The following is a 22,573-nucleotide window of genomic DNA, read 5'->3' as shown; positions in this document are numbered from 1 at the left end:
TACACATCAAACCATGCAAAGTGTACCCTACATACACAACAAACCATGCAAAGTGTACCCCTACATACACAACAAACCATGCAAAGTGTACCCCTACATACACAACAAACCATGCAAAGTGTACCTCTACACAAACAACAAACCATGCAAACTGTTCCTACCTCCCCATGTACATCCAGTGTACCGACTTTCAATCCCAAAGCGGCAAATGAATATATTTTGAAATTTAACTAAAGAAAAGAATGCTACCGATGAAAGAAGGCGTAAGGGAGACAGGTTTCTACAAATTTATGATGGTAGTGTTGCAGGCTGTTGCATGTTTATGATTAAGGAGTATTGATAAATAAATCATGTCTGAGAGAAGTTATGTTAACTTTGTATCATAGAGAACGTTTTGTTTGGGAACTATTTTAGTATATCATCCAATTATAACTGGTTTTATATGCGTTACTCAGTAAAAAACCACTTACGAATCCAGTTGGTGTTTATTACGAAGGTGGAACATCGCTTTTTAAAGATATCTGAAATATAAACATTGGAAATTAGACAAAAGGAAAGAAATTAAAAGATTATGAAGATATGCATTAATTCTTTTCATAAAAAAAAAGAAGAAAAATAAACAAAGATTATGATAAGAAGCAGTAAACTACAGAAAACCAACATACAGCAAGAATTTGACGACAAGTAACATAAGACGAAATGAAACCAGAGAAGTTTCATAAAAAGAACAGAGCTATTCTCAAATCAACACGTTGTTTAATTATGGTAGGAAATCAGATCTTTAAAGGTGAAAACCAAAGTGGAAGAGGGATAGTACCAATTATCAGAAAAGAGAATACAATTTAAGAATATAACTACAGTGATAGCGACCTGTGAAGATCGACCTTACATTGTGACCAAGGAATGGTTACTGTGAAGATCGACCTTACTTTGTGACCAAGGAATGGTTACTGGCAAGATCGACCTTACTTTGTGACCAAGGAATGGTTACTGGCAAGATCGACCTTACTTTGTGACCAAGGAATGGTTACTGGCAAGATCGACCTTACTTTACTTCGTGAGCAAAAAATGTTGTGAGGGGAAATCTTGCTCTGCATGCAAAAAGTTTGAAAATATTTTCTTGAAAAACATGGCAAGACGTCTGTAAATCAACTGAGACGGGCAAAAATTAAAAAAAAACAAGTTTTACTTACATTTCCTTTGATGTTAGGTGACGATGTCTGAGATTGTATTCTACCGATCTAAAATTGTTTAACGTAACGTTAGATTCACATAACCACGTGATCGTGACAATTTCCTCATGAACCTACCTCCCATGAAAGCTCTTTTTTGATTGGATCAAATGAATAGGTACCAACTGAAAACATGGAACACAAGTCATAAATGTTGATGGGAAATGTCAACGAAGAGCAATGAAACATCAGACTGTAATGTTTAATATTTTATGAGTGTTTTTACCGTTTGTAGTTAAGTTAAGGTTGAGAACTTGTTTAGGAAATGGAACAGTCACGACAACATTCTCGATCTAAATAAAATATGGAAACATTGAGTGAAAAGACTTTGAAAAAGTTAATGTATGCAATATTTGACTTGGTATGATGACGTTAGGACGATGTAGTTAGTTTTATACAAAATGCTTTGAGATAATACGTATGAAAAAAATGGACTAGTTTAGGTTATATCTTTAAGTTTATAAATGCAAGAAGATGCAACAGCAGTTTAATAAATTGACATGATTATAAATACATACATTTTTACCCATAACTGGTTTTGAACTTATCGACAATTCAAATCTTCCACTTCCGCCCTAAAACAACCAAGAAAAAGACGAATGTAGAAAAATCAAACACTTTAATTTATTTCAATCAATAAAAAATATTTTAAAATAATTTCAACAGTTGATAAACCTCTTGAAACAAGACACGAGGCTTTGCAAACAATGGTAGCATATTTACTCTAAAGAAAAAACAAAAAATACCATCAAAATAGACAATTTATCATGAAAATATAACTGCTAAAACATCCACCCGGTTGCCACGTTATATGATATTAAACGAAAACGACCATCCGGGGGGACGAATGACAAAATTCGTTCAGACTAAAATACACAGACATTTGAAGTAGTCGCGTTCAAACGCAGTTTTAGTGCAAGATTGAAAGAAAAGTGTTTAATGTAAAAAGACAATTGTTATTAGTCATATTATGAATAATTTGTGTTGACTTTGATCAGAGACAATCCATATTCAACATTCACACTTACGTACCTCCCATCTTCTGAAGCGAAGACAAGGATGAAAACTGACATCTTCAAGGATACGAGGATTTGTAAAACACATGTTGAGATCTATAATTAATAGAAATCTTTAATCTACAGATAAATTCAATTTTAATCTAGGGACCAGTGTGCGAATTAACGGTGTGCAATGTGCAATTTGCACATCGTTTTAGCTAAAATGAAAACAATTGCACATCACTTTTTCAAACGATGTGCAAAAATCAGCGGTTTTAACGAAAAACACTGTCCAACGAATTTGTTCACGTTTAAAAATATTAATTTGGCAATTAGCGCTACATAATAATTAACGTAATATCGCTTTATGCCTATAAAGAAACACTTTTGTCAAAAAAATTGCACATCGTTTTTTCTGAACTAATTCGCACACTGCTAGGGATATAACAAAGTATCATAAATATACCAGGCATGCCAGATAATTTACAGTTGGTGTCAATTTGAAAGTACAAAGTTGAAAAAAGGGGAAAAAATCTTTAAAATTTTGTACTAGAGAGTACATATAACAAAGTATAAAAAAAGGAAGGCACTTACAGTTCCTTCTATTTCTGAAAATATGGTGGAGCCCTACACAAAACAGAAAATTTTAGGAATTTAAACATGCCATAAGTTTTCAGTTCGTACATGTCCTTAGTTTTAATTTAACATCAAACAAAAAGAACAAACATATTTTTGTCATACATCTTCCACAAAGGGAACAAGAAATCCACAGTATTATAATGTTGTTACCTGTTTATCAATGATGGCATCAATGCTTTCGGCTACATCAAAATAAATCTATAACATAAATAGAATTAATTAGAAATACTTAGGACTAATTTGTGATAATTAGAATTAATTGGAAGTAATTATGAATAATTACAACTAACAACTAATTAGCAATATTTATTACAACTAATTAACAAAAGAAAAAAGTTCACTCATCACATTACAACTAAAACAAAGCATAAAAAAGGATTTTCTTTCAAATTTCTTAATGGAACAGTGTGAATATAGCTATGTACCTCATTATTTGCATATTTTACACCAGTTCTCCTCCATGGAACATTGGACAATTGACCAGTTGGGAGATGACTGCTCATACTAGGAAAATATGAAATATTTAACTTAAATTATATGTAGAATGATCATAAATGTGTAAACTAAAACAAATTTAACTAAATATTGTAGTAAGTTGCATATAAATAACAATGCAAATATAGAAATGTTTATTGGTTTTACGGATTTGCTTTACATTTATATCTGATCCTTATATGAACAACATATAGATCACTACATAAAAACATGGCTCATATGTTTACTATAAGGAAGGTCCTTACTTGCTGTCTCCAGTCACTTTATTAACAACATTTCTAACTATACTAGAAGGTCTTATCAACTCTTTAAGGACATTTGACTCTGTAGCAAGAGGGAATCCATTATCCAACATCTCTTCCAATAACTGAAGAATATAAAGATATAATATCATATTTTACATCACACAGAACAGAAAAAATTGAAATTCATTCATCAAACAGCTGGATTCTCTACAAAATATACTAATCTCAAACCTCATATACAATGACACAATTTTCTTTAATGATTGTTTCAGTACAGTCAGAGAAATATTCTTTGATCAAGTCAACCACTCGATGAAGAAATTCAATCACAAACAAAGGTGGAACTGGAAAGGAATGTTTTCAATTCATCAATAATAATAATCATGAAAGTGTTCACCACATTTTGATGATATGAAAGCTAAATTATTTCACTACCACTAACAGTGTGCGAATGAACGGTGTGCAATGTGCAATTTGCACATCGTTTTAGCTAAAATGAAAACAATTGCACATCACTTTTTCAAATGATGTGCAAAAATCAGCAGTCTTAACGAAAAACACTGTCGTAAATCATATGAATTTGTTCTTGTTTAATAATATTATATATTAGCAATTAGCGCTATGTAATAATTAACGTAATATCGATTTGATTATGCCTCTAAAGAAACACTTTTGTCAAAAAAATTGCACATCGTTTTTTCTGAACTAATTCGCACACTGACCACTAAGAATGCCTAATGCAATGCCTTTTGTTGAGTGATAACACTTCTTTCCAATGTAATGCATACTTTTTAAATTAAAACTAGCAATTAATTTCTTGATTGGATTAGAGGCAATTGATTAAAAATAAACATTAATAAAACATTAACTAACCTTAATATAAACACAAACCTTCATTTTCAACAACAGAAACAAAGAAGAGATCATGGCGAAATATACTGATGAGATAACTGAATCCTGTTGCAATTACAGGAGGAATGTCTTCTGGAGAAGTAGCCTGAACATAAAAGATGATATTTAATTTGTTTAGGAGTATTTTTGCCAGACAAATATAACATGAAAACTGTTCATGAAAGTACCTTAAAACTTCTCAACCAAACAAGCACAAACAAAAATTTACACATATATTCATTCACCTTTCCTTGAGCTTCGAAGAAATAATCACAAACAGAGCGTCCCAAAACACTTCTCCAATTTTTTCCAGAAATATATCCCTAAATGTACATGAAAAACATCATATGACCTGGTGACTCACAGTAACCCATTTGGTGTAAAGTTGTGATAAATAAACAATTGAGGAAGCTGAAATCATCAAAATGGCATCATCTAACTGACTTCAACACTATTGAAATTACAGATATCAGGTAATATTACACGATTTTTATGACATTCTTTATTTTTTCTGGGTATTAATCCTGTCACATGATACTTCTCATAATCTACCTTCAATGGCTTCTGACATTGTTCAAGCTTTCCTTTAATATCTTACTGAAACTAATCTCATTTTACCTCATTCAAATAATTGTAAAGTACTTCTCACAAAATCACAAGCTGATACGTACAAAACCAACAGAAGAGCTTTGAGAGCAAACAAATATAAAACCAATACATACTGTCACTACCGACTCACCCTGAATGGTTGATGATAAACAAACTGTGAATCATTGTAAAATCCACAGATAATAAAAATGTATTTCTCCTTTACTTAACTAGCTTAATGGTTATAAAACTATTTTCATGTAAGTTCATTTCGTAAATATTTATTTATATTATTGCCAACATTTAACCGGGAAACATTACATCCCGGGCGGAGAGAGAGGGTGCGTCTGCGATGCATCATGGTCAGTGTAGTGGATAAAATGGTATTATTCAACTAATCCCATTTATCCCAATGATTTATATTCAGTGAACTGTAATAACAACAATGTTGTGATTACAGTTCACTGTTTATAATTGAAAATGATAAAAGATAAGATTAGAGGGTCAGCAAAAAACGATGTACATGTTGTATGAGTTCATGCTACGTAATTGATCGCTGAATACGAAAACTTTTTTCTGCACTCGTCAAAAGCAGGTATGTTACGTATGTATTCTCCTTTTCGTATTTACTGTTTTGTATTTAAACTGTAATCACTTTTAAGTTAAGCAACTGAATTAAGAAACTACAACCATGCTTTTAGAGTGTATAATGCAAAAGGTTTGTAAGCAGAATACAGGAAATGGATAGGACGTTATGACAAAGTTGTGCTAAGCTTTAAGTGCTACCTATTCAAGTTTACTTCTTCTAAATCCAGCACAATCATTGAAGCACTTATGACTGTCTGCCTGTTTCCTTGCAAACTTATTTAATGTAAAGATGATAAATGTACACATTTGTATGATATCAATGCCAATAAGGTAGTATGTTTTACTACCTAATGGTGATATGAAATTATTCCTAGTAGGATTCATTATGTTATTTTGTTTTCTTAAAGTAGGGGGGGTGCCCCCTACTATAAGAAAACAGGGAGGATGCCCCCTAAATATAAAGGGACGAAAGCCCCCATAGCTACCATTTTCTAACTCCCCTGTCTTCACTGGTTATTTAGCCTAGACGCTTACCAACCTTATCTATTAGCCAACCAGGATGGAAATTTGTTAATGACGATGTCTCTAAACTGTGCATACGTGCCACTTTAGGCGGAATAAGTGTCCACAAATCGCCGAGTGTTAGTTGTGTCTGCCCGAAATCTAACAATACGTCGTGCAATTTGAACCCCATCTTTGTTGCATTTATTAATCTTGACAAGGGTTCGTGTTTTCTGCTTGATTCAAAGAAAGGATATTTAAAGCTGTTATATACCATAAATACTAGTGAATTATCCAATAATTTGTATAAAAATGGACATTTGATTTATACGTTACCGTTGGGAATGATCACCACAACCCTTATTTGCGTCAAAGTCTTCTTGCGGGAAGCTAGTACGTTGTGCGACTACAATGTCTGAATTGTATAGTGCATCATCCTCAATCCCTTCAATTATGCAAATGGGTATTTTTTCAGTTTTCTACAGAAACAAAATCATACCCGATGGTGAACGATATATTGATTATAATTATTTTTAGTAAATACTTAGCAATGTCTTTTTCATACGACCCCTTAACTTCTGCTTGTGATCTTGCTTCACTACATCATACGTACCTGAGCTAGTGAATCCTTTTTTCTCCATTTTTTTCGTTTTGGTAGGCTTTTGTGGAAAACTTGATGGTATTCTGTTTTATTGATTTTAGTTTCTTTTCACCGGACTACTTCGAAGCAGAATTCCGTTTGCATTTGGGCAAGAAGATATTAGTTTCTGGTGTATTTTGTCTACCGATTCTATAGCTGCTTGAAGATCACCAACTTTATCAACGAGAAAGGACGTGTTTTTTATAGCATCCAGTTTCTCATGAAGAACTTTTCTCAACTTGGGTGTGTCGTGATTTTGAAATTTTCCTTCGCACAATTTAGAATTAAAAGCAGGATGAAAAGACTTTTCGGATTTATCTGCAGTGCTTTCGATGTCGAATTTGGTGTCTTCCGGCGTTTCTATGGTTGTTGATTTCTCCTCTGCTGTTTTCTCTGAAATATCATAGTTTATAATGGTGAAATGTTCATTATCAAGTGTAATGAAAACGCTATTTCTGTAGTGATCAGGCAAAGAGTCGAAACTCCACTCTAGATTGGCGGAAAATATTGCAAAAAAATGTTTGCAAGGGTAATGAGTCTTCTTCCAAGCTTTGCAAGAACACTCTGGTTTGCTCAAATTTACAAGATGCCTTTCACGTGGGTTGGCTAAACTTCTGATATGAAACTCCCCCTTTTGGAAATTAACTGCTGAAATGTCAGAGTTATTGTACTCTGTGGCGGCATAACGACTTTTAATGCAATGTTTTACGAATTGTGGAGGTCTGTCTCTTAAATAAATTGGAACGCTTTTGTTATACATTGCATATGCACTACTAAACATAAGGTTTTTTTGCATATAGCCCTGGTGAGAGTCAGGAATGAAACACTCTACAATTGTGATTGCAATGCCATACACAGATTTATCCACTGATCTTGGTAAATATTCGTATTTAAATAGCTTGTTCATTGCCTCTGTGCCATTGTTAGTGTTGACGACGTTCACTGCTTGTTGTGTTCGAAACGCATGGACCCAACGTGCCGAACACGAAAGCCATGTGTTTTCAGTATATTCTTTAACTTTTTCATAGAATCCAGACTTCCGTAAGTTGGTGACTTCGGCATCATACTCACTCTCTGTGCTTGCAAATGATATTCTCTGCATTTGGCTCAGGAACATTTCCTGTTCTTCTGGTGTTAGGTTGTGCTTCTTTGCTTTTGACCATCTTTGCATGGCTTGAATTCTGTGGAAATCGCAGATGTAGACTGTTATGTCATGAAACTGTTCTTCGATCGCCGCAATCTCGGCTGTTGAATAGTCGACCATGAAATACTTAGGAGTCCAATCACGATTCCATGATTTGACTACGTTCAAAGCTTCACTGATAGATTCTCTGTCCTCTGCTTGGCACATGAACTCGGCCACGACTTTGTAGCCAACATTTGTGTGAACACAAATGAAGAACAGGGGTATCGCATACTTCGTTGTTTTGTATGTAGCATCCATCAAAACAAGCTCGTATCCATATCTTGTCAACAAACGCTGCTGCCATTGTTCTTGATGAACAAACAAAAAGCTTTGCTCTGCGGATACTCTATCGCTGTCGTTATTTCTCTTTGTCGTTTCCTCTCGCATCCTATAAAAAAAAAATTCGAAGTGGGATCTTTTGCTTTCCACTCGTCAACTTTCCTTGCCAGTGCTTCCTGGTCATCGTCGCAAGATTTGAAAGAAGAAATGGCTCTACCAATGTGATTTCGAATGTCTTGCCGGGATGGATAGTATCGTCGATTTGCTTTTTTTGGGAACCTGTGTTTTTGGAACATCTCGAAATAGATCGTTCTCTACGAAATTGTCCAGCCATCGCTTTACTTCAGCAACGCTGGTAATATTTTGTTCGACCAAATCATAGATTTTTTTCACGACACGTGAATCGACGTATTGGCCAATTGATAACTCAGTTCCCACTGGGTGTTTTTGGTGAGCAGAGCTTAGCGGTATCCTTAGGTAAAATCGCGTGGACCTACGGACTTTTGCGTTCTCTTTATTAAGGGCCTCGTTTAGTTTAGTTAGAAGCGTACGTTTGGCAACTTTTATGGCGTTGTTGGATTGACAAGCGTTTTTCTCCATGAAGTAATCATCAAAAATCTCGATGCAACGAATTTGCAAAGTTGCAGGGCACTGGAGTTTTCGACTGTTTTGTAGTCTAACTCGCTGTTTCTTTTCATATTCGTGGTCTCCCACTGACTGTACACTATAACCTCCTCTTCCATCCTGGATGTGTAATAAAGCAACGCAATTTTTTACCCGCTATATGTATGTAAAAAGCCCAAATATTTCTTCTTTAATGTATAGCGAATGTAATTCTCTTTCTTACTGAATAAGATTTTTTAATAGTTAACTCTACAAACATTTCTATAGGCAGTGTTAATAACTAGAAATTTTTGATAAAAAGACTGTTTTTTATATCTTTGATGTTGTTGTCTGGTGATTGATCATTGATGTTGATTTACGTACCTTATTAGGTCCATGGAGACAATGCCGCGTTTCTGTACTTTTATAGAGAATGGCTTGCCAAAAACGAAATTGGAAGATATCCTCTTTGTCTTCAAAACTGCATGATCTACGAGAACATGTATTGTAATTCATTCTATAGCTGAGTTACAACATCTGCGCGATCATTGTTTTCGTGTTTTCCAATTAACCCATTTTGGAAAAACGATATTTTCAATTAAGTGTGTTAAGTGGGATTATTCAAGCGTATTTGCGTCGTCGGGATCTTATTTCAAGCAACACATGTATTTGTCCAAAAACTCTGACCAGGCAACAATTTAAAAAATATAATATAAAACAAATTCTGAAAAAACAGGACATCTTCAGATTGCAAAATATCAATCAAAACAAGACGAGAAGTGAACTGTAAATTTTCGACTTTATTTCAAAGTCATCCTCAGACACGTATTTGTAAACCTTGCTTGCGGCCTAACTAACATTAGCATGATTGGTTTCATGTTATCCGTGTTCATTTAAGTTGCTTGGATGTAAGATTGACGAAGTCAAACATACAGTTTACGGCTTTTTGGCGTACGCACTTACTTGCTTGAGTAAATCTCTTATTACTCATCTCTTTCCTATGATTTTCGACGGTAACAAAGCTAATAGAATTAATTGCTTGAAGTTTCTGCAAAACAGCCTCCAATTCTTCATTTTCCCCATCAAAGTACGATAAACAATAATCATTTTCAATGTTCACGCCATCGAAATGTTCATTAATGAAACAAATCTCCAAACTTTTCATTGCATTTATCTCATCCATGATTTTATTCGAAGGGAAAAGCCACTTAAACGAATAAGGGAAAAGCCAATATTCATATCAATGATTATTAATCGTAAAAGATGCTTAGGGTTTTCAAAGATTATCAATAATTATCAACTATGATCCACTACACTGACCATAATGCATCGCAGACGCACCCTCTCTCTCCGCCCGGGATGTAATGTTTCCCCATTTTAACCAACATTTAAAAGCGATGTTTCCATTTAAAAAAATTAAGATTTATGTAATCATCTTACTTGTCCCCAGACCACTGAAGACTCAACGGCCTTTACCAGCTGACTCACCCAACTTATCTTTAGTTATGGTCGTGAAGATTTTGGTCTCAATCCCATGATCCTAATTGATAACAAGTCAATGAATTGTAAGAGTCCCAAACAGTTATAAAATATAACGAAAGATGAAATACCATGCACTAGGTACAAGGAGAGATGTTCTGTTTTAGTCGATTTTAATTTTGTTTAGAAAAACGTATTTTGAGATAGGAATGGACCGTGACTTCCTTCAGTTTTTTATGAACATGCTACAGAAACCACGGAATCTAGAAACATGCTAAAATCTTAAACATAGACTGCATTCTGGAAAATAACGTTGTTCAAATCCTGAGTTTAATAAATAAGTCTCATTCTACTGGCCACGAACGCCCTGCAGTTGGATAGCGGTTCGAATTTTGAAAACTGGTCATTTGCATCATACAATATGATTTATACCAAAATGCTGAAAATGTTTCTTCTTAGCAATAACAATGTACATAATATCCACATCCTTATTAGACAACCCTTCTTTTGATAACGGATGCACTTTAGTGAAGTCTTGCTGGCGATGGTTGTTATATTTAACTGCATCATGTCACCCTCATTGAAGAGTTGGCACATCTGTATAAATCAAGTATTCAATTTTTTATCAAAGCTTATAAAAAATGTTCACAATCTAAAAATTGGAAGTTTCCGAACATACATAGCTTCCCGGCTCCGGAGCCATTTTTTTGTAGAGTTTAACAATCAAAAATTAAGAAAAAATGTGATTGACAACATGCAAAGACGAAATGCATTACGAGCGAGTTGTTGTTGACAATATTATGAATTAATGATTTGGTTTACTGCATTTGTGTTTAGTTTGTAGTTTAAATAGCAATCAAAATAAAAATAATTTGATGGAAATTCTCTCAAGACGAAAAGCTTATCATTAAATAACTGATAACTCGCGAACAATTGCAAAAATTGTCTTTTGTAAGGAAAGGCATGAGAAATGTGGATAAATTGACAAATTGACTTTGTACAAATAAATAAGTTTATTGTAGAAATGAATAAAACACAGAATGAACTCCAGACTGTTAGCTATCCTGCTTTTAGTTTTCCCGTGTTTTGCTAAAGTTTTTTTTTAGGGAAAATGCCGTAACATGGTGATTGACCGTAACAAAATTCATGCCCGCAAACATGCACGAAGCAACTTTGACGACCACATGCAACATTCAACTTGAGCCATCAAAGATTATGAATTTTGTCATATCTTAATGAGGACATTCGTTATGGAGAAAATACAGAGATGTTCACTAAAAACTTCTAAAAATCCCCCAAGATAAACTCTCTCATCACTTGTGTTGCAGCAGAGTCAAAGCCAGCTATATCAAGCATCCCAGGATCATCTGGGTCAGCAATAGTGAAACCATTTGATGTCATAGCAACCACAATGAGTTTAGCATCGTGAATCCCTGAATGGTGACGATATTGTTTGAGAGCCTCCTTTGGATGAACTTTGCCATAATTTGTTTCAGAGTCAGTGTAAACAATAAAAACATCAATCTTCAAATTGTTCTCAAGGGCATAAAGCATGGGTCGAGCGCAGTCTGTTTTACCCTTTGGAATCTGAAAAATACAAAATATATATTTATGCTACATACTTCGATTCTTTTTAGAGGTTAACAAACATATTTTTTAGGGTTTTGCGTTTGTACACCATTACTATAAACTAACCCATTGTCTCTTATAAATAATTAAGCACTTCTTACAAAAACATTGCATTTTAATATGCTTCCCAAAACAGTTTTTAAAACTAAAAACAAGTCCCACAAAGCCAATAATAGCAAAGGAGGTGAATCTATGCACAAATAAATTTAAAGAACTGAAGGGTTTTGAAATTTAAAAAACTTACTTCATTAAAAATATTTAAAATTTCATTCAATTTCATGCTACTGGACATCCCTATCAAAACTATTTCTTGACTGAATGCAACAAATTTGCAATATTGTTCTGTTCGTGCTGTCATCAAAGCCATTGCAGCAGAAGCCATGTGAGATCTAACTGGACTTGCACCAAAACATCTACTGAATTGCATTGAGCCACTTACATCCAGAGCTAGCATGTGCCTTTTACCTGTTGGTTCAACATTCTAAAATCGAACAAAATGTTGAAAATACAAAACAAAACAAAAAACACAATGCTGCTTAACAGCTTCTTGTGTTAAAAAATTGATTGTGTGTTCGGTCTACCTTAAATGATAAATAAAATGCTTCCTCCAATGCTTCGATGATGTCCTCATTAGGTTTCCATTCAAGAAAACCTTTCTCACCCTTTCCAGACTTGTATATTGTCAAAGCTAATAACATGTTAAACGGATGGATGCATTCATTTCTTAACGGATCCCCATGGCACAGTTTTTTACAAACATCTAAAGCCTGAGGTGATCCTTCAGCAAGCAAGCCAATGGACGTCATTTTGTTTAAGTTACGTATCATTGCCGTCATTGGCATTTTCTTTAACAGAGCATCCCACACCTAGAAACATGTGTATTTTGCCAATAAAATTATACCTTATCAATTATTGATTGAGTGACTTTGCAATGCTTGTATAATGAATTTCCAATTTATAAATTTAATTTAAGTAAACTGATACCACAGTTGTAGTACAAACAAAGGGTCCAACATGATGATTATCACTAACATAAGCAATGACCTTAGAAGTTAGGAAAGCAAACTTAAAAAAAAATTTAAAATATGATATAATGCGAAACAATGCATCATGTGTGTTCCAGGATTAAAGAACATGTAGTGACGTACATAACGTGCGTATATTATTCATCTAGATTTATGTATTAGCAATAGAGGAAATAGCCAATCCTACACTTACTCAAACGCGCTACTTTATAATTACTTAAAACTACTCAAATTTCAAGTACATTATCCGCTGTGTAATAACTGCACCTTGTTGAGCCAAATATATAAAAAGCCTGTAAATAAATTGTAATATATAGAATACTCACGACTGTTGTAAATAACTTCTTCGTTAGTGAATAAAATAATCACAAAATTTAATAGCGTTCTAGTACATTGAGCTCACGTTCGGAGCTCATACGAAAGTCTTATATAACGCTAAAAACACACAGGTTCCTATCCTCACCTAATTGCAAATTACATTATGACGATGCCTGCTTTACAGTTCTTCGCGCTGACAATTTCTCTTCCACTATTAAAATTAGAGAAGCTCAAAGCTGAACTTAATAAGCAGGTTCACCGTGTTAACATCTTTCTTAGTTTGTAAATATATTTTATATTCAAAGTTCATTCACTTCACGTATCATTCGCTTTTTATATATTGTATTTACTATATTACTGTATTACTACTATATTTACTGTATTTATATATTATATATCGCTATTTACTTGTAAATAATTGTAACCCCACACTTATCTCTATTGTTTGTAAGTAACTTATCGAATTTCATGTATAGTATACAACATTTATGTAACATAGCTCATTTAATTTGTTCGCACTGACGATGGCATAAGATTGCCTAAACATGTTTGCAATAAAAAGGTTTGTTCTATACATTCAATTTAAAAGAAAAAACTCTTAGCTCAATTTATAAATTAGTCCAGTAAGTTAACATTGAAATGATTACAAGTTCAGAAATGTAAAAAGAAAATTAAAAATGAAATATTTGTACCTCTTTAGAATTAAGCCAATGTGTTGGAATATGTTCTCTAACAAGATTATGATGATTTATCAGTTCAACCACTCTTGCCTCCTCTTGCGCTGTTTTTATCGTTTCAACTGCCCTAAAAAATACCAACATCGCACTGCCATGATGTCCAATAGGAGGATGTGGAGTTGTCTTATCTTCAGGAAAGAAATATTCAAAAAGCTTCTGCCAACCACAAACAACATACTTCATTAAAACAAACAACTCATCAGAAACACCAATTCCTTCTGCCTTGAGATGCATTAACCTTGCAACATCCCTATGTGACCATCCTTCACGCTTTTGGTATTTGGTGAGATCCATCGCCAGTTTCCATGGATCTTTTTCTTTGTACCAACGTTTTATGGCATTCCTATGGGCACGACCCCAACCTTTGCCAGGCTGACTAAGTAACTTGCAGAAGTCAATAAACATAAACAAATGAGTCGGAATTCGACAGATCTTTGGTAAAGCCTTGTATGCTTGTCTTTTTGTGGCAAGATCCCCCCTCCGGGCACAAACAGCAAGAGAAAACACGATGGCCTGCTGTCTTACGGTTCGTCCTTCAATGCTATACTTCTCTATTTCATTGACAACTTCAACACTCCTTCCTGCTCGTAAAAGATTCACGACGACTGTCGCATTTTCTAAGCCTAACGTTCTTTCGCCAATGTAGAAAGTGCCTGTATCGCTTCCCAACACCAAAAAACGACGAAACCTATCCATGTTACCAACATTCCACACCAAACTACCCTCGCTGTTTTCAACTTGAATTGATGATCTACCACATGTATCGAGACTTTGAGCAACATCTTCGTTCTCTTCCATATCCAATCCATCATTCAAAAATACTAAATTCGATGCATATGTAAAAAAGTAAAAAAAATAGATTATTAACAAAACAACTTTCACAAAAATAACGATAAAAGTTTACTAATTTAGTGATTATATTGTCTACCAAGCGGAACCAAAAAAGTAGCACGTATTGGTAGGTAGTAAGCGCACCTTTTCCTTTACAGTTTACACGAAAATTTTATAACAACTACAACAGAGACGGGTGAGTCTATAGCTGTCCGTGTATTTGCTTGTTGTGCTTACCATTGTACTGTAAGCAACGCTAAACGCAACGGTAATTACAACAAATCAACACACGCTAGACCATCATGTTGCAATCCTATATGACAGATAACCACCACGAATGGAACATTAAAAATAAGTGCACAACTCGTTTGTGATTCAATAGACGCTCCACACCACGAGAATAACAGTCTAAAACTCGTTTTATAACACCAACCACATTCCCGAACATCATCGAATGACAAATCACAACATTAATTGCAAGGACTCGGCATAGTTCATCACATACAGCACTGGATACATACTATTCACGTTAAAAAGTTGCTATACTAACTCAGAACAAAACCCATTAAGAAACTGAACAGATCACAACTACAGGCACTGTAGGATCGAGATGCATAGAGCTTAGGTTATGCTAATTATTATGCTAATTATTATGAAAAACAAAAAGGACCCGTATAAAAGCATGGGTTTTGGGGTCTTTTGAGATTGAGCACAATTCATGTATAGTGGTGTATTTTTTGTACATGGATGTTTATATTTAGTGGCCAAATTACGAGGTAACGATGATTACGGCTTTAGGCCTCCTTGTCGGTTATGTTAATATCTATACTCTGTCGTTTAGAACCGTACGTTTGACGCATTGCATTGAAATAAAGACTTATCTGTATACCGGTCGTCGTTTTAATAGTAGTTTATGTACGAGTATCTTGCTGGTCACATAAGCCTGGAATTGTTGAAGCTTATATAGTTCTCGTAATTGTTGTTTAATCGATCAGCAATGACTCAGAAACGAAAGGGTCAAGGTAAAAAGTCGAAAATTAAAGGCTTATCAAAACGCGTACTTCAGCCGTCTGGCGAACAGTTAAGTCCTCCAGGTCAAGTGAGTCGAGCTAAATCTGGAGAGAATTCGCTTAACAATACGAATCAAGACATGATTGAATCCGCTGAAGATGACGGTAGCGAGCGAGCTGAAAGCGGACCGAACGTCGTCGTACAAAACAAGCAAGTTGTCGTTTCTGACGAGGCTTCGACGAGTTTGGGTTCGCCGGAGCGAGTAGCAGACGAACAGGAACAGGAGCTTGAACTTGGTCTAAGTCAGGTCGCTTCATTTTTGAAGGATAATTCGGTTTTATCGCCTCTTGCTCCTGTATTCCAGTCCAATTCTAATATCGGTAAACAAGCAGCTTCTCACGTGAACGTCACGCGGACTGCTCGTGCGTGGGAAAAGCCGACGCAAACAACAAATTTTGAAGACAACGGGGCTGGAGTAACGAGCGCGCTTGATTCAAAATGGGCAGAACGGTTTCGTGAACTTGAAGAATTGGAAATTAATAGAAGAGAAGAGCTGAACAAGCAGATGAGGGAGGCAAGGCTTAAACTAGAGAAAGAAATGCATCAGGCGAGAATTGAGCATGAGATGGCTATGAAGAAACGGGAAATACAACGACGTCGAGATGAGCTTCGGAAGCTTGAAGAAGAAGTTTTTGGTAATGATATTGAACATCAACTGTCGGACAGGGAAAGTAGTAGTAACGCTCGTGAACCAGATAAAAACCCAGTCCAGCAACCTTCAACCCCAATCGACAGAAGCAGTTTAAGTCAGCGCTTGGCGATACCTCCTACCGGAAATTGTGTACCCCAAGAAAGTATAATAACCAGTGGAACTGGATGTCAAACTCAGCAAAGCTTGCAACGAGACAATTCGTCGCAGTTACAATATCTATTAGAGAAGCAGCAGATTACGATGGACGAAGTAGTGAAGGGATTAAGAATGCCTCAAAGGGAATACATGAGTTTTGATGGCGAACCTCGCAACTTTCCGTTGTTCATGAAGAATTTTGAAGTGAATGTCGAGAGTAAAGAAAGTAATGATGCAGATCGACTGAATTACCTTATTCAGTATTGTAAAGGAACAGCAAGACAAGCGATAGAGCATTGCATCATTATGCCTCCGGATCAAGGATACAAGCGTGCTAAGGAAATCCTGAGAAAAAACTTTGGTCGAAATCACATCGTAACCCAAGCATTCCTTGAGAAAGTCTTGAATGGACCGCCAATTAGAGTAAACGAAGCCGAGAAATTGTCGCAGCTAGCAAGAGATATGGAAACGTGTCTCCTTGGTTCTATTCAGTTAGGAAATCGGGCAAGTATCAATTCGATGGACACTCTGGGAAGGGTAGTTAGCCGCCTTCCAATGCATCTCAAGTCAAAATGGGCTGATAAAGCAAGCCATATGTACGACAATCACATCACACCAGATTTCTCTCATTTAACTGAATTCATACAATCCCGCGCAGCCGTGGCTAGTACGTACTTTGGTCAAATGATTACCTCGAAAAATGAAACCCGAAAGGATGGAACTGACAGATTGAAGAAGAAATCCTTCTTGTTTAGTGGGAATAGCACAAACTTAGCAACTCACAGCCAGAGAATATTTGACAGTAGTGAATCAAAGGGAAGAAATTTATCCTGCGTACTATGCAAAGGCACACACCATCTTGAACGCTGTCACAAGTTCAGGGCTCAAAATCTTCAGCAACGACAAGACCTAGTAAAGACGCACAAAGTTTGTCATGCTTGCTTGAGCCCAGGACATTTCGTGAAAGACTGCAGAGGTGCCCGCATATGCGGTGTTGAAGGTTGTCAGAGAAGGCACCATCCTTTGTTACACTCATCCGAAATAAAGGCTAAGGATTCTAAATCAAGTGAAAGGAGTAATTCAAATCCTGAACCATCTGAAAGCGACAGCCAATCCAAAGCACTCCCAACGTCTGGAGTTGGCGCGACAAATTCATCATATAGCAGTTGTCGTATAGGTTTGCAAGTTATTCCAGTTAAGGTCAGCGCACCCTATGGTAGTCGTGTGATAGAAACTTATGCGTTCTTAGACAGTGGCTCCAACACAACCATGTGCTTAACCAGTTTAGCTGAAGATCTTGGAGCCGATTGCTCACCCATCGAATTCACGTTAGCGACTGTTTCAGGCAGCCACAAAAGTAAGGGTCAACAGTTATCTCTCGATGTGGTTGGAGTATCCACGGGCAAAGGTGTCAGACTAGATAAAGTTTGGACGACCAACACTCTTCCTGTTGCTCTAGAAAGTATTCCCACGAACACTGATGTAAAGGGTGGTCTCACCTTAAAGGCGTTAATCTAACCGATTTAGTGGATAAGAAAGTCACTATCCTTATTGGAAGTGACGTTCCCGAAGCTCTTTGCCCCCTTGAAGTGCGTTCTGGGAAAAGAAATCAACCCTACGCAATACGGACAATCCTCGGTTGGACGGTGATGGGACCTCTGAAGGAAAACCTTATCAAGAAGCTCAGATGAACTTCATTCATGTTGATCAAGCTCTTGGGTGTATGGAAAGGGAAGATGGTATGAGTTCCATTCGTCAGCAATTGCAAAATCTCTACAATTCAGAGTTTAGCGAGTCGGCTGCTGACGTTAAAGAATGTCTGTCGGTCGAGGATCGTCGCGCAAAGGCAATAATGGATAGAACTGTCAAGCTAGAAAATCATCAATATGAAATTGGTCTTCCTTGGAAATACGATGACCCACTCCTCCCGTACAATAAGTCTATGGCTGAAAGGAGACTTGCTTATTTGAAGAAACGACTTGAGAGGGACCCCATACTTCACGCAAATTATAAGGCAACGATGAAGGAATACATCTCAAAAGGGCACGCTAAAGTAGTTCAAGTGGATAAACAAAATACACAGGACGAGTCACTCAAAAAACTGGTTTGGTATCTGCCTCATCACCCTGTGACACACCCGCAAAAACCAGAAAAGACAAGAATCGTTTTTGACTGTGCTGCGAAGTTCCACAACGCATCCCTAAATAATCAGCTTCTTCAAGGACCAGATTATACCAATTCATTAGTTGGTGTATTGTTGCGGTTCAGGCAGGAAAAGATAGCGGTAATGGCAGATATTGAGAAGATGTTCCATCAGGTGAAGGTTAAGCCAGAAGACTGTAATGCACTGAGATTTCTATGGTGGCCAGAGGGAGATCTATCCAAAGAACCAGTAGAGCATCAAATGACTGTTCATTTATTCGGAGCAACCTCTTCCCAAGTTGTTGTTCTTACGCGTTAAAAAGAACAGCTTCAGATAATCGGGAAGAATTCAGCAAACAAGTTGTCGACACAGTTGATCGTAACTTTTATGTAGATGACTGTCTCAAGTCTTTACCAGAAAGGAAAGAAGCAATGAAGTTGGTAGACGAACTACCAGTTTTGCTGTCTCGCGGTGGATTCCATCTCACAAAGTGGGTGTCAAATGATCGAGAAGTCTTATCTCACGTACCTAACAAAGAAAGAGCGCCATGCGTCAGCCTTCAGTTGGAGAAGTTGCCGATGGAGAAAGCATTGGGCGTTCAGTGGAATACGGAAAGGGACACGTTGGGATTCCGGGAAGCAAATTGAAAGCAGAGTCAAGAAAGGGATTCTATCGTTCATAGCTTCGGTCTACGATCCCTTGGTCTAGTCGCTCCTGTCGTTTTACCAGCCAAACGCATAATGCAAAACCTGTGTCGAGTAAATCACGGCTGGGACGAAGATCTCCCAATCGAGACAAGCGAAATATGGCATGACTGGCAAAGCGAATTCCATTCCCTTGTGAAATTAGAAATACCTCGATGCTATAAACCGCACGAATTTAACAAGACAAGGAATGCGGAACTCCACTATTTTGCTGACGCATCGACTGAAGGATATGGGTAGCAACGTACCTTCGGCTGGAAGATACCCAAGGAAGGATTCATTGTACCTTAGTTATGGGCAAATCAAGAGTTGCACCTCTTAAAACAGTCACGGTACCCAGATTGGAACTAACCGCTGCAACATTGGCCGTGAAGCTGAATAAACAAATTTGTGATGAGTTGGATCTGTCAATAAGTCAAATTGTTTTCTGGAGCGATTCAATGATAGTGCTGCGTTACATTAAGAGCGAGAACAAAAGGTTTCAAACCTTTGTAGCGAATCGATTACAAGTTATTCACGATGCTTCTACTCCGAATCAATGGAGACATGTGCCAACCAAGCTCAACCCAGCCGACCTTGCATCAAGAGGTATAAGTCTTGGTCGCGCAACAGGCCAAGACCAACGGGACTTGCAGTTTTGGTTGAACGGACCCGATTTCCTTTGGAAAGATCCCAAATTATGGCCAACGCAGCTAGATGACATACCAGACGTAGAAGACACAGATGTGGAAGTAAAGAAACCTAAAGCAAGAGTTGGTGCCGTCATCAACTCAAAGGATGCACCCCCTGATTCGCTAATACAACTTATCCATCGAACATCCGAATGGTACAGATTGCAGAAGTCGGTTGCATGGCTGCTAAGATTCAAACAGTACATCTTAAGCCGTTATCCAAACGGTCCAGGATTAGAAGTACAACGTGGTCCTCTAAAGGTAAAAGAGATTGAATCGGCAACCCAGGAAATAATTAAACTTACCCAACGAAGTTCATCTATCAACGAGAAAACTATGAGAGAGAGATACGCTAAACTATGTCCAGTCATCGCCGGAGGAATTGTGAGAGTTGGTGGACGTTTGGATAAATCATCGCTGCCGGAAGAATCTAAACATCCCGCAATTCTTGATTCCAGTCATCACGTTACAAAGCTCATTGTCCGGTATTACCATGCAAAGGAAGGTCACGCTGGAACCAGTCAAACTCTAGCAGCAATACGGCAACGCTTCTGGATAATAAAGGGACCTAGCACTGTGAAGAGTATAGTCAATAATTGTGTTCCGTGTCGTCGCCGAAACCAGTCTCCAGGGAAGCAGATAATGGCCCCACTGCCAAAAGCTCGTGTGAAATCTGGTGAGTACCCGTTTTCATCTGTGGGAGTCGATTATTTTGGACCTCTTAAAGTCAAATATAAAAGAGGAACTGAAAACGATATGGCTGTGTATTCACTTGCTTAGCCATAAGGGCCATACACATTGAGATTGCACATGACCTATCGACAGATTCCTTCATTCAAGCCGTATGTAGGTTCGTCAGTCGACGCGGACCGCCGAATGAGTTGTTCAGTGACAACGGGACGAATTTTAGAGGAGCGGAATCTGAAGTTAAGCAAATGTTGCAAAATTGGAATCAAGCTAGAATATTAGATCGTCTAAGAGAAAAGGGAATTCAATGGCATTTCTCTGCTCCGAAAGCAAGCCATAGCGGGGGAGTTTGGGAGCGCATGATCAGAACAATCAGGAAGCAAATGCGTGTTATAATAGGAGACCGAGTTGTTGATGATGAAACACTCCTTACAGTAATGTGCGAAGTCGAGAAAATAGTGAATGATCGGCCTCTTGTACGGCAGTGTGATGACCCTCGAGATTTATCAACTCTTACACCAAACACTCTACTCCTGCGTTATCGAAACATAAGCACAAGTGCAAGTTCTTCACCTACGGCAAATAACCCCCGAGAAATATGGAAACGAGCGCAGAAGTTAGCTGACCAATTTTGGGCAAGGTGGTTAAAAGAATACCTGCCAAGTTTGCAAGAACGACAGAAATGGCTACACCCAAAACGAAACTTAATCAAAGGTGATGTCGTTTTGATGGTGATGGAAGATACTCCCAGAGGTGAATGGCCTCTAGCGATAGTTGAAGAAACATTTCCCGATAGCAACGGACATGTTCGGCAAGTAGAGATCCGCACGGCGAATCAAAGTCGTTATCGTCGAGATGTCAGGAAGTTGTGCCTATTGGAGACTGCGAAGTAAAGCGAGAAATTCTTCAGAAAACGAACGTTATTGTTGTTGTCACTTAACTGTTATTATTATTTTGTTTACGTTAAACGACGGTATCTATTGGTTTATGTTTGGTTATTCGACAAGATTGGTGGACACATTGTTTAAAACTTGCGCAAGTTAACATTGAAAACATTTGTATTGTAGCTCTCGATCCTTTTTGAATTATTGAACGACGTATAGTAGGTCGTTCGGGGCTGGTATGTAGGATCGAGATGCATAGAGCTTAGGTTATGCTAATTATTATGCTAATTATTATGAAAACAAAAGGACCCGTATAAAAGCATGGTTTTGGGGTCTTTTGAGATTGAGCACAATTCATGTATAGTGGTGTATTTTTTGTACATGGATGTTTATATTTAGTGGCCAAATTACGAGGTAACGATGATTACGGCTTTAGGCCTCCTTGTCGGTTATGTTAATATCTATACTCTGTCGTTTAGAACCGTACGTTTGACGCATTGCATTGAAATAAAGACTTATCTGTATACCGGTCGTCGTTTTAATAGTAGTTTATGTACGAGTATCTTGCTGGTCACATAAGCCTGGAATTGTTGAAGCTTATAGGCACCTACAAACGACTTATTCACAACTTTGAACAAGTGAACAAATGTTAAAAGCATACCACTTCAAACTAATCCACGAAAACAATGCACAATAGACCCCCTCCACACAAACAAATAAAT

General features: G+C 37.0%; 3 protein-coding genes and 2 long non-coding RNA genes across 5 annotated transcripts in view; 2 read left to right on the top strand and 3 right to left on the bottom strand.

The window, feature by feature from the left end:
* LOC124438187 (AP-3 complex subunit mu-1-like) overlaps window positions 1–4,805 on the bottom strand; it is a gene marked incomplete at its 5' end in the record, with an annotated part of 36,845 nt that extends 32,040 nt beyond the window's left edge. The window contains 15 exons of the mRNA XM_046988206.1: window positions 162–230; window positions 471–521; window positions 1,194–1,241; window positions 1,311–1,357; window positions 1,459–1,525; window positions 1,751–1,807; window positions 1,908–1,956; window positions 2,265–2,344; window positions 2,825–2,857; window positions 3,020–3,067; window positions 3,295–3,373; window positions 3,610–3,731; window positions 3,841–3,953; window positions 4,501–4,606; window positions 4,746–4,805. Coding sequence (XP_046844162.1) covers window positions 489–521; window positions 1,194–1,241; window positions 1,311–1,357; window positions 1,459–1,525; window positions 1,751–1,807; window positions 1,908–1,956; window positions 2,265–2,344; window positions 2,825–2,857; window positions 3,020–3,067; window positions 3,295–3,373; window positions 3,610–3,731; window positions 3,841–3,953; window positions 4,501–4,606; window positions 4,746–4,805 — 942 coding nt within the window. The remainder of the gene's footprint in view (window positions 1–161; window positions 231–470; window positions 522–1,193; window positions 1,242–1,310; window positions 1,358–1,458; window positions 1,526–1,750; window positions 1,808–1,907; window positions 1,957–2,264; window positions 2,345–2,824; window positions 2,858–3,019; window positions 3,068–3,294; window positions 3,374–3,609; window positions 3,732–3,840; window positions 3,954–4,500; window positions 4,607–4,745) is intronic.
* A 2,070-nt stretch (window positions 4,806–6,875) lies between these two features.
* LOC124439464 lies at window positions 6,876–10,068 on the bottom strand. The gene is given in 5 exon segments (XM_046989690.1): window positions 6,876–8,402; window positions 8,405–8,569; window positions 8,571–9,062; window positions 9,270–9,375; window positions 9,845–10,068. Coding segments are annotated over 5 exon segments (2,514 nt in total).
* A 1,290-nt stretch (window positions 10,069–11,358) lies between these two features.
* The window catches only part of LOC124438154, a 105,213-nt gene continuing 93,998 nt past the window's right edge, over window positions 11,359–22,573 (bottom strand). Inside the window, exons 34-37 of the mRNA XM_046988149.1 lie at window positions 14,029–14,894; window positions 12,575–12,859; window positions 12,238–12,474; window positions 11,359–11,951 (exon numbers count right to left, since the gene is read on the bottom strand). Coding sequence (XP_046844105.1) covers window positions 11,649–11,951; window positions 12,238–12,474; window positions 12,575–12,859; window positions 14,029–14,894 — 1,691 coding nt within the window. The 3' untranslated portion in view covers window positions 11,359–11,648. The remainder of the gene's footprint in view (window positions 11,952–12,237; window positions 12,475–12,574; window positions 12,860–14,028; window positions 14,895–22,573) is intronic.
* LOC124438211 lies at window positions 11,994–22,537 on the top strand. The gene is made up of 3 exons (XR_006946020.1): window positions 11,994–12,003; window positions 21,420–21,425; window positions 22,455–22,537. It is a non-coding gene; the product is annotated as an uncharacterized LOC124438211 (long non-coding RNA).
* Window positions 22,162–22,375, top strand: LOC124438209. Its single transcript, XR_006946018.1, has 2 exons — window positions 22,162–22,265; window positions 22,331–22,375. It is a non-coding gene; the product is annotated as an uncharacterized LOC124438209 (long non-coding RNA).

This window comes from Xenia sp. Carnegie-2017, unplaced genomic scaffold, assembly GCF_021976095.1.
Source record: "Xenia sp. Carnegie-2017 unplaced genomic scaffold, XeniaSp_v1 HiC_scaffold_19, whole genome shotgun sequence".
Taxonomy (NCBI): Eukaryota; Metazoa; Cnidaria; class Anthozoa; order Malacalcyonacea; family Xeniidae; genus Xenia; species Xenia sp. Carnegie-2017.
This window is presented reverse-complemented; position numbering and strand designations above follow the sequence as displayed.